This window comes from Sinohyriopsis cumingii, chromosome 11 (genome assembly GCF_028554795.1).
Source record: "Sinohyriopsis cumingii isolate HCF-2022 chromosome 11, ASM2855479v2, whole genome shotgun sequence".
In the NCBI taxonomy this organism is placed as follows: Eukaryota; Metazoa; Mollusca; class Bivalvia; order Unionida; family Unionidae; genus Sinohyriopsis; species Sinohyriopsis cumingii.
Window position 1 is genome coordinate 48004914 of NC_142971.1, and position 16027 is coordinate 48020940.

The 16027-nt window shown below is 34.7% G+C and overlaps 1 protein-coding gene across 3 annotated transcripts in view; it reads left to right on the forward strand.

The window, feature by feature from the left end:
- LOC149788407 (uncharacterized) overlaps positions 1-16027 on the forward strand; it is a 52461-nt gene that overhangs the window by 19151 nt on the left and 17283 nt on the right. For all 3 annotated transcript variants that reach the window (XM_089974370.1, XM_089974368.1, XM_089974369.1), the window contains exons 5-6: positions 2722-2826; positions 11213-12520. In XM_089974370.1, the coding sequence (XP_089830496.1) occupies positions 2722-2826; positions 11213-12520 (1413 nt within the window). The remainder of the gene's footprint in view (positions 1-2721; positions 2827-11212; positions 12521-16027) is intronic.

Sequence of the window (16027 nt, forward strand, 5' to 3'; positions counted from 1 at the left end):
CTAGGTCAAGGGCCATTCCCTATGTGTGGATGCCTATTCAATACTTGGTCAAGGGCCATTCTCTATGTGTAGGTGCCTATTTAATACTTGGTCATGGGCCATTCCCTATGTGTTGGTGCCTATTCAGTACTTGGTCAAGGGCCATTCCCTGTGTGTGGGTGCCTATCCAATACTTGGTCAAGGGCCATTCCCTATGTGTGGGTGCCTATTCAATACTTGGTCAATGGCCATTCCCTATGTGTGGGTGCCTATTTAATACTTGGTCAAGGGCCATACAAACAAGTGGGCTCAAATACATAGAATAAGAACACACATTAAACATACACTTCACATCTAAGTCACTGATTGAAAACATCAACCAAGGCATTGAAATGGGAACTTTAGTAAGACATTAGACCACATCATAACCCAGTTCAGAATGATCTTCATGGAGATGGCAGTGTTCCTGGATGACATACAACAAAAACATTTGGGAAGTATGATTTTGGTTCACAACTTGACTGGTCTCTCCTCATTCACATTTCAGGAAGGATAATCAGTTGGACCTTTAAAAATTTTGTGAATCTAGATATGGAACTCTTAACACATAAGAACTTGTCTCATGTCAAGGAAAGCATGAAGCAAAACATTATTACATGAGGAAGTTTCTCACATCTCCTTGGCCTACTCAATGCAGTGGTGGACCTGTTATGATGTCAGTTTGTTGGATTGGGAAGCATGCTTACTAATGGACATTGCAATAGTCAGTGAGAAGTTGATGCTGCCAGAGAAGGCTTATCATGTCAGCTGCTTGGAGATGAAAGCCATTCTTGATATCTCCCAAACTTGGCTGGAATGTATCCATGGATGTTGGATAATTCAGTTTTGGTAACATACCATGGAAAAGGGAGGAAAGTCATTAGACATTTGTCTCAAGGTATGGGAATACCTTCACTGGTGTTCCCAATATCAGGTCTGTGCCCTGTGGGGTCATTTTTCCATGCCTCAGAAGCACGGGCTGTTAATACTCATTCAGTTAGATGTGAGATATTATGGGCCTGCACCTTCTCTCCATCAATCTTTATTAAAAAGGTACTTAATAAATGAAGGTCACAGACTGCAAATGGTTATGATTGCCCCAGTAAGATGAAAAATGTCCTGGATCAATCTGCTCAGCTTTTTGACAGACAAGTTGTAGCAAACTCTGTTCCTCTTAAGCAGTTCAGATCTTCACAATTCTGACTGGTACATCCATGACTTGACCTTGCTGATGAGAGAACTGATTGGGCTAGTGGTAACTGAATCTCATTGGGCTAGTGGTAACTGAATCTCATTGGGCTAGTGGTAACTGAATCTCATTGGGCTAGTGGTAACTGCACATACTGTGATCATGCCCCCATTCATGAAAGCACAGCCTTAGACCCAAGCATGAATTTGCCACTTTCACTGGATTTGCTTGGAAAACATTTTGATGTCAAGACAGTAATCAAGTTCTCCCAAGGTCTCTCTTGCAACTGCATAAACAAATTGTGCTAGATAATATTACGAGAAGGTCATCCTTTTGGTAGAGTAATTATGCTTCTTTTTGGTGACTTGGTAGAGGAAGGATACGTAATATTTCCTCCTTGTCTCACCTATTCTCCTAATGTTAATGTGATGAGGTCATGTAGAAAGCAAATATTATAGTAGATAATGTTCCATTGATAATACTTGCCTCATCCAATTGTAACAAATTCCTCCTGCACTTTCCTGCAATGTGAGCATGCTATTGTAGGTTTTGAATGGGTATAATAGTAGCCTCTTGGCAGGCAGAAAATGGAGTTAACCTGTACAAATTGCTTCCCTTTGTCTATATGATATATAGACTTTAAGACACAATTTAACTTCCAGAGAGATGGAATTGTTGGTAGCAGAGAAAGTTATCTTTATGTTAATGTGAACATGTAAGTATTATTGGAGAAACATAATTGCCAAAAATTAACTTTCTTCCAATATTTTTAAGTGTCTACTTGACATGGACTAGAAGCATCATTCATTAATGGCAGACAAATGCAAATTATTTAAGTAATTATACAGAGTTCATATCTGATATTTGTATAACCTGGTGTTCTTTCATAATATTGACAAGGTATTCTCTTAGAGGATTAAAATTAGGTCATGCAACCATGATTTTCATTTGATAAATGGAGGGGATCAAGGGATTTGGAGTAAGGGTAGCGAGTATGAAGGCTTGGTGTGTTAGTCTGATTATAATTGGAGGGGATGGTGGTAGAGTGGAGTGCCAGAGGGCTCTTACAATGACAAGAGTCACCAATTCCTCCATTTCATCAACAATCCTTCCTATTATGACTCAAGATCCTTCTGGAAAAATTGATGGGAGGAAAAATCCTTTTTTTTTGTTGAACAAACCATCCCATTTTTTAGCTTAAAACCAGAAACACACTCATGTGGTTACCAGTTAGGTAATGACATTGTGATGATGGTGATGATGATGGTCATAGTTGTTGTTCTCTAACTTTTGTGGCATTAAGATAAAGTTTAAAATCTTGAAGAACAGAAAGGTAACTCTCTATCCCAGTGTGCAAGACAAAGAAATTCAAATTCCTTAGCCATAATATTTGAACTCTGGACCTAAACACTAGCTTGGTTTGTCTCCCTTGGCTAAATTTATGTACCTGCTTAAAAGCTCTGTATGAAAAATCTGCATGTCAATTAGAAAGTGAGAATACATTGTTTTCACAGGGCAAGCAACTGACTTTGATCTGTAACCTCATCCAAGGAGTTGCATCGAGGAATCCTTTTCAGCAACAAAATCAACTAAGTGGAACCACTGCAGCTGGAGACAGGGTAAGACAGTATAACAAAAATTGTATGGGGAAGCTATTTCTAAATCATCAAACAGTAATAAGGCTGTTCCAGTAAAATATTTTTCAGACCCAAGGAAGACACTGTAAATATGGAGTAGTCATCCATGAATACAATTTAGAAATCTGTCATGGCTGAGCAAATCCCTGTGTCTCATGTCCCAGATTATTCATTTTCAAAGTCATGCAACTAGGGGCCCCGAGTGGCAGAGTGGTCTGAAGCGCTAGCCATTACGGATCACTGCCATCTCACCTCTGTCTGCGTGAGTTCGAGTCTCAGCCTTGGCTAACATTGGTATGTGTGAAAGCCTGCCAGTAGCTTCTCGTGGGTCGGTGGTTCTTCCCGGGGTTTTCCAGGGTTCTTCCTCCACCAATTATACTGGCCGCCATGTATAGCCTATCTTGTGCTGAAAAATGGCGTTAAACCCTACAACAACAACAACAACAAGTCATGAAACTGCTTTTTTTCATGCCACAATCACTCTATCTTTTTCTGGCTACTTATACTCTCTGAATGATCTGACTGGTTCAGTTTACACCTCCTTATGTATTTATTTACATCCTGCATTGCATCTACCAGTGATAATTGATAACTTTTGCATGTGTGAATGTTTAATTACTGCTTCGCTGCATCTTGGGCTAAGCGGCCAAATTATTGGCAACTCAGTGTTTTAAACAGATTCATTTTATTTTGTTTACTCAAACCAGATCCTCATGGACAACGTACCATTTGATTTTAGTCCAGTGAGTCAAATCAAATTAAATTAATGAAAGACACTTTACCAGCATTTGTGTCAGTTCCATTTATGAACTGAATTGATGGTAGTGATGATTCTTTAACTTTTAATTGGCTATATAGAGAAATAACTTCAATACCCAATATTGCATTTGAAGCAAAACAATTAGTGAATTACACTAATTGAGAAGCTGTCTCAGTTCATATTTAAAGAACAAATTTTATGTTATGATTACTTTTGAAGTAGTTTGTCAAAGCAAGTTGATAAATATTTTGTAGATAAAATGAATTTACTGAACTATATTTGCAAGAAAGTTAATAAGGAAAATTCAGAGAAGGAAAATTCATGTGAAAGTGGAGGGATGAAACATAAGACTGTCACTGATTGTGAGGTAGCTATTTGTCCAAAGAGATATAAGCCAGGCAACATAAAATGTCTGTACAATACAAACTGAATACATGCAAAGTTACTAGGACATCTCTGTGTGTGTAACTGCAAGAATCAGGAAACAAAAGCAAGGAACATTATTTTGTGATTTTATATTATAAAATTGTAAAGATAGAAATAAATAATATAGCAAGAATAGTACAGATGAAGATATCACAAATTCTACACAGATGTTTGATATGTTCATTAAATATTCATATTGAGTATCCATCTCTAAGAATCAGTAAACATGTCCTGCAGTTCCTAGTTCAGCTTTCCATCACAGTCAGTTGTTGTTGTAGGGTTTAACGCCATTTTTCAGCACACGATAGGCTATACATGGTAGCCAGTATTAATGGTGGAGGAAGAATCTGGAAAATCCCAAGAAAGAACCACCGACCCTTGAGAAGCTACCCATCACAGTCAGTTAGCACAACTCTGGCCTGATTCACTGGATATAACAGAGTGTAGAAGTTAAGATTATTCCAGTATCCCACAAATAATGGAAATGAAGACAGGTGTTACCATCCTGAAAAGTTAGTGCACTTTGTTTTACAGTGAACTTAAAAGATCACTTACTCATTTGACCATTAATTAAACACTTGCATGAGTCAGATATTTGTACATGAGAGAACCATTAAAACATACAATGCCTAAATTCAGGATAGAAACAGAACAAACTTTTATATCGAACCTGTTGATATATTCAATCATATTTATGAATTCAGTTTATTTTAAAGAGTTTAAAAACTTGAATTATCTGCAGAAAAAAATAAATGCTAGTGACAAAAGATGTGAAGAGTCAACCAATTGGTCATTTTGAACAAGGAACAGAAAACAATGAAGCACCAGGTGGACTATGAATTCCTTTGTTTTTACAAAAATAAAACTTTAGTTACAAATGTTTGACGTAAAGTGCATATCCTAACTAGATGCACAAGTTTCACATTGGCACATATGTACAAGTGTCAAACAAGCAGTCTTGTATTTAGATATATGTACAAGTGTCAAACAAGCAAAGTCTTGCATTTACACACATGTACAAGTATCAAACCAGCACAGTCTTGTATTTACACATTTGGGTCATACAAACAAGTGGACATCAGTGTGTTTGCACTCCTATGCAGATAATGCCTGGATGTTGCTTTAAGTCATGCAGTTACGACCAGTTTTGACTGTGCTCCGTAGCAGACTGCTCCAGTGGCTTAAGTGGTTATAGTGCAGGAGGTTGCAGCTTCGAACCACCCCCAGGCCATATCAGAGACTTATAAAAATGGTACTAGCAGCTGCCTCACTTGGGGCTCAGCATTAAGAGTTAGTGTTATGACTGCTTCGCTGGGTTAGGATAATGTGACTGGGTGGGACATGATGCTATATGTCTGTGGCATGATGCCCCAGTTCTAGACATGACTGTAAACTGCCACACTGCAGACATCATAGCAATATGACTGGAAAATTGTTAAAGCTGCATTAAAAATCCAATTCACACACACACTCTATCATCCATGGCCTTTTAAGGAGCCCTGCGTTGCAGACATCCAAATAGCACCTCACACTTCCTGAAAACTCCCAAGACTCACCACTGCCCTATACTAGCCACTGGCTATCGCATGTGCATTCTCTAAAACTCGATTTCACCCATTGTGTTAAAATTGGTATTATAGGTTGAGATATCAGTAGAGAACTTGCTTATATCCATTTAACAAATATAGAGTTGTTACTGTTAAGAGACAGAAATGTTCAGCTGCATTGTGTTGTTAGTTATCTCAGACAGAAATTCATTTACTTTGATGAAAGAATGTTTTGCAGTTATTGACAGATTCAAGATTGAACCAATCAAGTCTCATTACAGTTCTGGACCTCACAAGACCTGTACAAGACCTGTACAAGACCTCACAAGACCTGTACAAGACCTCACAAGACCTGTACAAGACCTGTACAGCACAGTGTATGCATGACACTAGGCAGCATGTACAAAATATCTCTGAAGTTAGAGTTGCTGATACTCCACAAAATGAAACAAATGACTAAATGAAAGCTATCTTTAATACAGCCTAAAGTCTAGACCATTATGGAAACCATTTTTTCATGTGAAAATGCTGTGCACATTCTAGGCAAAAAACAGTGTTGAACTTGGGGCTAATTATAAGAAAAGATTCAGGGCAAGAGACTTTGCTCTTCCTGTCAATCATTTCTTTAGAGAAGATGTTTGGGAACATTTGAATTCTAGTAAATTCCATTCCTTTCCCACTGATGGAAGTACTCATTCTACTGTATTGGAGAACGAATAAGTGCATATAAGATACATGGACAGTTGAAACTGGAAACGTCTGTTGTAACAAAATGTATAATATATATGATTTTGAAAAATTAAATTCATTTAAGGAGTAAAATTTGTACATTATTTTATTTGTTCTTTCTATGACTTAAAGTGTATACATTTCATCAAATCCTGACAAGTGTTTTAAATTTTTAGGACATTTGAAAAGGTGGGTGTGACAAGTGAATTTTCTGAAATCTCTTGTTTTGGACAGGTTAATGAAAAATAAATTTGCTCTGCCCTGCATTTTCATGTGAACTTTGAGTAATCAGAGTACCCTGGTATATATTCATGAAAGAGTTCCTTCCTCGGATACCTTGTATGTTTAAATGGAACAACCCTTATAAAACTTCACATATATTTTTAAATGATTGATCGTCAGATGTGAGTTCAGGTGCAACTGATGTTATTTGCCTGATGTTGTCATTGATTGTTATTTAATTCAGAAATTATTTATAGATTTTTAACATGTTTTGGAAAGTTATGTATCAAAATGTCATTCATTTTGTGAACAGAATAAATCTAAACCTTTGGGGGTTGAGATCTATGCAAGGAATTTGTCAAACCTTGTCCCATTTAGTTAGATTTCTCGTATCATGTCCCAGCACAAATGAGGAAGATTCTGTTCAAATCAGCTACATTAAGTGCACTGTTCCCTAATATACATCATCCAATTAATGGACTATAGGTCAGAGTCCTTGTTCATCTATTATCTATATAGACCATGCATTCCAGTTAGTTCAATCTGATATGGTAGAGCTATATCATCATCACAGCAGGTTACCTGTCCAGGTCATTCACAGTGACACAGTTTAGTCTACTTAGAGTAAATTTGTTGGATTGAATATTTTTCCTCCAAACTGCATTCATGCATAAACCATGTGCTAACCCTTCCTTGTATCTCGCATGAGACTCGAAGCTGCTTCAAGTATGCTGGGAGACCAGAAATGAGGCCAACAGCAGGTTAAGGGAATGTAACTCTCTCATCTTACCTATACTCCTAATTGCCTACCCAATTAAAAAATGGGTACACTCTCAAGGCCTGCCTGTATTTACATCCCAGAAGAATGTGTACATCTTCCCCAGTATTAACTGACGAATTGATAGGCTCTGATGCCCGACTGTTTATGGGGAAACCACTCTTCCACTTTTACAGGCAGATGATACAATAGGACTCCTGTTAATAAAATGAGCTTGGGAGGGCTGGATGTGCAAGGTTGTGGATGTACTTCTAATGTATTATGATTGGGTAAATATTGTTGAAGAAATATATTTTTCTACAAAAATCAGTTTTCCTTGTTGTAACAAGCCACAAATAAACAAATAAATAAAACAATGGTCATTTATCCATTTTGGGTGATATGACCTCTTGTATGAGTTTTAAGTTCCAAAGAGATATGGTTTTCGTAAAACCTGAAATGGTGATAATCTAAAAAATAAATGAGTTCACTGTAGTCCAACCTGTACAGTTATGAAACTTTATGTAGTTTGCATCAGTAAAATAAATGCTTACAGGGCACCTGAAAATTACATGTTTGATATCTTTTTACTGCAGTATGTAAAAAGATAAACTTTTAAAATAAGTAACTTCCACATTTCTAAAGCAATCATCCTTACTAAGAAACATTTTTAATTAGAAGAAAATACATGTGCTACTTGCTGTTCTTCATAGCTTTCTTGTGGAAATAATATATGTACTACTTGCTGTTCTTCATATCTTTCTCATGGAAAAAATATGTGTACTATTTGCTGTGTTTCATAGCTTTCTCATGGAAAAATACATGTACTACTTGCTGTTTTTCATATCTTTCTTGTGGAAAAAATACATGTACTACTTGTTGTTCTTCATATCTTTCTCATGGAAAAAATATATGTACTACTTGCTGTGCTGCATATCTTTCTCATGGAAAAAATACATGTACTACTTGCTGTGTTTCATATCTTTCTCATGGAAAAAATACATGTACTACTTGCTGTGTTTCATATCTTTCTCATGGAAAAAATACATGTACTACTTGCTGTGTTTCATATCTTTCTCATGGAAAAAATACATGTACTACTTGCTGTGTTTCATATCTTTCTCGTGGAAAAAATACATGTACTACTTGCTGTGTTTCATATCTTTCTCGTGGAAAAAATACATGTAGTACTTGCTGTTCTTCATATCTTTCTCATGGAAAAAATATATGTACTACTTGCTGTTCTTCATATCTTTCTCATGGAAAAAATACATGTACTACTTGCTGTGCTTCATATCTTTCTCATGAAAATAATACATGTACTACTTGCTGTTTTTCATATCTTTCTTGTGGAAAAAATACATGTACTACTTGCTGTGCTTCATATCTTTCTCATGGAAAAAATATATGTACTACTTGCTGTGCTTCATATCTTTCTCATGGAAAAAATACATGTGCTACTTGCTGTTCTTCATAGCTTTCTTGTGGAAAAAATATATGTACTACTTGCTGTTCTTCATATCTTTCTCATGGAAAAAATACATGTACTACTTGCTGTGCTTCATATCTTTCTCATGGAAAAAATATATGTACTACTTGCTGTTCTTCATATCTTTCTCATGGAAAAAATACATGTACTACTTGCTGTTTTTCATATCTTTCTTGTGGAAAAAATACATGTGCTACTTGCTGTTCTTCATAGCTTTCTTGTGGAAATAATATATGTACTACTTGCTGTTCTTCATATCTTTCTCATGGAAAAAATGCATGTACTACTTGCTGTGTTTCATATCTTTCTCATGGAAAAAATACATGTACTACTTGCTGTGTTTCATATCTTTCTCATGGAAAAAATACATGTACTACTTGCTGTTTTTCATATCTTTCTCATGGAAAAAATACATGTACTACTTGCTGTGTTTCATATCTTTCTCATGGAAAAAATACATGTACTACTTGCTGTGTTTCATATCTTTCTCGTGGAAAAAGTACATGTAGTACTTGCTGTTCTTCATATCTTTCTCATGGAAAAAATATATGTACTACTTGCTGTTCTTCATATCTTTCTCATTGAAAAAATACATGTACTACTTGCTGTGCTTCATATCTTTCTCATGGAAAAAATACATGTACTACTTGCTGTTTTTCATATCTTTCTTGTGGAAAAAATATATGTACTACTTGCTGATCTTCATATCTTTCTCATGGAAAAAATACATGTACTATTTGCTGTGTTTCATAGCTTTCTCATGGAAAAAATACATGTACTACTTGCTGTGTTTCATATCTTTCTTGTGGAAAAAATACATGTACTACTTGTTGTTCTTCATATCTTTCTCATGGAAAAAATATATGTACTACTTGCTGTGCTGCATATCTTTCTCATGGAAAAAATACATGTACTACTTGCTGTTTTTCATATCTTTCTTGTGGAAAAAATACATGTGCTACTTGCTGTTCTTCATAGCTTTCTTGTGGAAAAAATATATGTACTACTTGCTGTTCTTCATATCTTTCTCATGGAAAAAATATATGTACTACTTGCTGTTCTTCATATCTTTCTCATGGAAAAAATACATGTACTACTTACTGTGTTTCATATCTTTCTCGTGGAAAAAATACATGTAGTACTTGCTGTGCTTCATATCTTTCTCATGGAAAAAATATATGTACTATTTGCTGTGCTGCATATCTTTCTCATGGAAAAAATACATGTACTACTTGCTGTGTTTCATATCTTTCTCGTGGAAAAAAATACATGTAGTACTTGCTGTTCTTCATATCTTTCTCATGGAAAAAATATATGTACTACTTGCTGTTCTTCATATCTTTCTCATTGAAAAAATACATGTACTACTTGCTGTGCTTCATATCTTTCTCTTGGAAAAAATACATGTACTACTTGCTGTTTTTCATATCTTTCTTGTGGAAAAAATATATGTACTACTTGCTGATCTTCATATCTTTCTCATGGAAAAAATACATGTACTATTTGCTGTGTTTCATAGCTTTCTCATGGAAAAAATATATGTACTACTTGCTGTTCTTCATATCTTTCTCATGGAAAAAGTACATGTACTACTTGCTGTGCTTCATATCTTTCTCATGGAAAAAATACATGTACTACTTGCTGTGCTTCATATCTTTCTCATGGAAAAAATACATGTACTACTTGCTGTGCTTCATAGATTTCTTTTGAAAAAAATACATGTACTACTTGCTGTTCTTCATATCTTATGAAAAAAATACATGTACTACTTGCTGTTCTTCATATCTTTGACCTGGAAAAAATACATGTACTACTTGCTGTTCTTCATATCTTATGAACAAAATACATTTACTACTTGTTGTTCTTCATATCTTTCTCATGGAAAAAATACATGTACTACTTGCTGTTCTTCATATCTTTCACATGGAAAAGAATTAATGTTATTGTGTTAATTTAAGAAAGCTAAGTAGTGTTTTGAATAAACAGACTTTGTTTTTGGTGGCCTCAGATCATAGAGCTAAGTAGTGTTTGTAAAATATGGATGGTTGGTTAGTTTTAATAGCACTTTTAACACATGTTTGGTTACATTATGCTGAGAACATGGGAGCTAGTTGTCTATTCCAGTAACACAATAAAGCAGCCAAACCAGGCTGGCCTTGGTGGGCACTGAACCTATCATCCTTGGGTTATGAGTCTAATGTTTTACCAGCTGAACTACCAATGTTTCCATGTAAATCAGAAATTATCATGCACCGGCATAAAAGCAGACTTTAGATCTTCAACTATTACTTGTGAATAGTAAATTTATATATGTCCAAATTCACATATTTTTTCAAAAAGATTTACTGTGCATTTTACTTTCACAATTTGCCAATAAATCAACTCATTCTGTCAAGTTTGTTGTTCACAAAATGTATCAGATATATTTTTTCTTTCAGACAAGGCAGACGTTTGGGAATAATTTTACTCATGTGAACAACAACGAACATCAGCACAGTAAAGGATTCGAGTCATTGATGAAGGTGCAGAACAGAATAGGACAGTGTGAAAGGGAGACAACTAATCCTCCTTGTCAGTCTTTACATAGCTGCCAAAACATGCCTAACATTTATACAAAAAATACATCCTTGGAAACAAATGTTAAACAAGTCCATGAACCAATTAATGTTGAAGGAGTGGTGGAAGACACTTGCAGCCATGTGCATAGAGGTGAAAGTAGTGGCAGCCCTCAAACTAAGCAGCAGAATGTCAATACGGTTTGCCCGAAACTTGATTTGTCTTCCAAAAAATCATGCCAGAATGAAACAGAGATCAAAGATATCCATCATATGGGTCACATTGTTACTTTGAAAGCTGAGGGACCAGTAATAAAGGATGAAAGTTTAAAACGTTTTCATGCTCAGCAGATTCTAGATATGTTAATCGAAACCTCTTCAGATGATAGTGGTACATTAGATCACCATGCTCTGACAACCCTACACACCATTAATACTCCATCAGAAGCAGAATCAGTTGCTATGCATTCATTTGACCATATGACTGGTGCACTTGTGTACGATGATGAGGACATTAACATAGCTTCGACAAAACCATACCCATATGAAACGTTAGAACGTAACCAGTCATGGCCTTGTTATTCAGGATACATGGATATAACTATAGCTGATGCTTATACACCTGTGACTGAAAACATTTTACAGCCAGACCTTGAGAACCTTGATTCAGAAGTAAAACAGTCTGCTGAAGTTGAGCAGGCATTCAGGATGGATGCAAAATGCTCAACTGAAAATTGGGATGGAAATGATACAGAATGCTCAGCTGAAAGCTGCAGTTTAGAAATTGATCACCCTCAGTTTAATTGGCAACTTTGTGATAGTCATCAGGGAATCAGGCCATTTCCTAATTTAAAGAGACAAACTGATCTTGTGCAGATGCGGCCACAAACTGACGTAAAACAACCAGCATCTTTTCATGGTACCACTGCCACCACACATCAAACATTAGGAGAGTCTTCAAATCCAGTACATTCAGGATTACAACCCATATCTTTGCCAAGCACATCACGCATACAACATGTACCTCAGAGATGTTTTCGAAATGCTGCTACCCATCCTTACAGACTATTGCCTGGCACAGGGAGTCGGTCCCTCTTGGACTCAGCCCTTGCAAATGACAGGGTGTTTTCTCACTTCAACACAACATTACATGGTTTTCTGGGCTGGTGTCCTCGGGAAACAGAAAATACAGTGAGAATCAGAATAATATAGTTAATACACTAACAAGTATTTTTTAAATTTGATTTTAAAATTGTTCACTATTTCAGGTGTAAAATTCATATCATTTACATCCATTGCAACGTAGAATAGTTTTTGGATTTAGCCCGATATTTGTCCTAATTATTATTTGAAAGAGTTTTTCCTTGGGATAATAGTTGTATAATTGACCTTACTTGGACATAAAATTGTAACAATTAAATCTGATGGAAAACATTGATGATAAAGAACGTAACCGTAGAATCTTGAAGATCAAAGATGGATTTCAGGAATTTTCAAACTTTAGCAAGAGAATTCACCAGATACTGTGTACTGATATTCAGGAAAGTGCTTTAATGAATATGTTATGAACCAGTTACTGCACAGTTGTTACCTGCTGTTTACTCTGCAGTTTTTGCTTGTGAACTAATAGAAAAACAAATAAGTGAAACTTATTGAAATGTAATTTGTTTTTCACATCAGCTAAAAAATACTTCACAAAAACAAGAATGAGTAACAGTCAAGCTGAAACTTGTTCCATGCAGCAGCAGGTGTAGACATTCTACATTGTGCACTATGAGTCATGGCAGAAGTCCTCCAAATTATTAAAAATTGATTTGTGTAAGAAATGTGAATTTCAAAGTAAAACTACCCAGCTTATTTTCCACATGTATTTTGAACAAATTACATCAGTACTGGAGAAAGATAAATGCTTTTTTTAATTAAAGGTCTTTTACAATTCTTAAAAGAATTAAAATTTTGCAAGATCATAACTGCTCAAGATGGAACTAAAAGTTTGTCGTTAAGACAATATGACATAACTAGGCTAATTGCCCATCCTAGGACAGAAATAAAAAAAGTAACCCTAAAAAATTAGGATGAGCAAGTTTTAAAAAAGTTTTAACATAAAAATACAAAAAGTTATTAAAAAAATTGGGATTGTTTGGCAGCTGTGTTACAAGTCTATGCTCGTAAAATGAGTAACACAAAAGAGTTAAAGGCAGCAAGCTTTGTATAATTCAACAAATAATTTATTTCTTTAGAATAAAAGTGAAAATGATTTTTAAAAATTGTATTTTGAATTAAATCCCAAAATAATACAAGAATTATAGACACAAATCCTAGTAATTTAAAGTCCTGAATAATATTCAGTAGAAGACCAGAATAAATCCAAAAACTGAAGGCGATGATGTGTCTGTGATAGGTTATAGAGTGTTGATGTGTCAACATTCTTTTTGAATCACAGTACTATAATTCCAGGTTTGAATTCACTATGAATTCCAGTGAATGCCTCTATCCAAGAATTGTTTCAGAGCACTTTTGTATTTCCAGAGAAAATAATCACTTGAATTCATTGATTTGAAGGAATAAACTTTAGCCCAGCTGGACACAACATATAATACAACTTCAGAGTGCTAGATCTTAAAGCATGGCTGAAATATCCTCTCAGCTACAAGATTATATTGTTCTCCACTTGACCTCGGGTCACAGTTAGCATTTTCTATTTTTAAAAAACTATTGCCTAATGGAAAATAACCTTCTAGAATGATCCTAGTGTTTACAAAAGAGTAAAGTACCCTAAGGAAATTCCAAAACCTAAACCTAGACCCAAATAAACATATTTACTTATATTAATAATAATCCCGATTTTAAAACCATACGCATAGAGAATAATTCAGCTATGTATCAGCTGTTTACCCAGAATAAATTTTTTAAAAAATCCATTTGGGTCAAGCAGAATTGAACTCAAATTTGGACATGGTCAAGTTCAATATACAGTGTTACTTAAAATAGCATGTAATGAGATAAAAAATAATTTTAAAAAAATGAAAAACAAACAATGTAAATGAAGTATACATAACAGCTGGGACACTAGAAAGAAAGAAAGACAAATGTGTGCATTCATTTATAAGATGTTATGTATATCTATATTATGTGTGTTATAATTCATGATTATAGTTAGTAGGGTTATCTGATTAATACTATTTTAAATACTGGTTTTCTAAATCAATAGGTTTGTACTGTAGGGTGAGTCATTCTAATAGGGCTTAGAACCATTCATAAGTTCCAAGTTTGAATCCAGGTAAACATCTTTGATATGAATGGAGGTCATAGATTTTTTTTAAAGGCTAGGCTGACCTAATTCTTGAAAGTTAGTGTAACCAATTTGACCCTGTTTATGGTTTAGATTATGAATGTGAGATGCTATTTAATGTGTAATTGGAATCTGTATAATAGAATTGCTGTATAGAATTAGGCATTCTTATTAGTATCACCAGTCTTGGAAGTAATTCAAGTATATTTAGAACAATTTATTTATTTAATGTAATTATTTGTTGGAATGTAAGCACTTGAAATATTCAGGTAAATTTATAATAATAGCTGTTTTGGAAATACTGTGAATTCTTTCAAAGACATTACTGACCATCATTCAGAATACCTTTGAAACTCATTTGGATTGCTCTATTCTTTTGGAATTGATTGAATATGTAGGAATTTAAGATTTAATTCACCATACTGTAAGTTACGTTTAATTCTTTCACTTTATATTTGAGGAAATTAAATTATGTGCTCAGTTATACAAAACATATTGGTTTTGCTCTTTATTGTTACTTATTTTAAGACCAGAACAATAATCGTGATGTTAGGACATCAGTTTGACATGATCATTACATTTTCATCACTTTTTACCTGGGTGTATTGTAGCATTATGAACAGCGAGATAGATTTTATTTGAAGTGACATGGTTAAAACTCATGTCTCATTTTAAATAATAACAAACAAAACTTTTTGTGCAATTTAAATAATCAGAATAACAGTTGTGTGATCAAAAGTGATAAAGTTTATGTATACAAGGTCTAGGAGAATATAGTGATTTATGTCCTTACATATAGGAAATGTACAGGATTTATATTGTAAAAAGCCATTGTTATCTCCATAATTGTGTCATACTGAAATAATTCACTCATCAACATGCTCTTTTTTTGTGTATTTGATATGAAAAATCTGTGTATTTCAGTGTGTGCAGATTTGATGAAATTTTAAAGACTCATTCAGCTTTTATTTTAAGTGTCCAGATTCAATATACCTAACCATAACAAAGATTATTCAGCATGAGGTAATGGAAATAATTTTATCTGATCCAGAGCTATCTAGTAGCAACATTAAATATAGAAAACATTATGGGATACACTAGTTGCATACTCTGCAACTAATAGGGATCAAAATCTTTGTTTAAACAGAGGTACAGGCACTTTACTTTTAATTAGTGTAAGGATAGTTTATTCCATACACAATAGAAAGAAATTGTTCACATCAATTAATTCATCCTTGAAAAGTTAAAACAATGCTATCAACCATATGAGCACAAACCAAACACTCATCCAGATCAATCCCTTGCAAGGGGCCCCGAGTGGCCAAGTGGTCTAAAGCGCTCTCCGTTACGGATCACTGCCATCTCACCTCTGTCTGCAATGGTTTGAATCTTGGGCTCGGCAAATG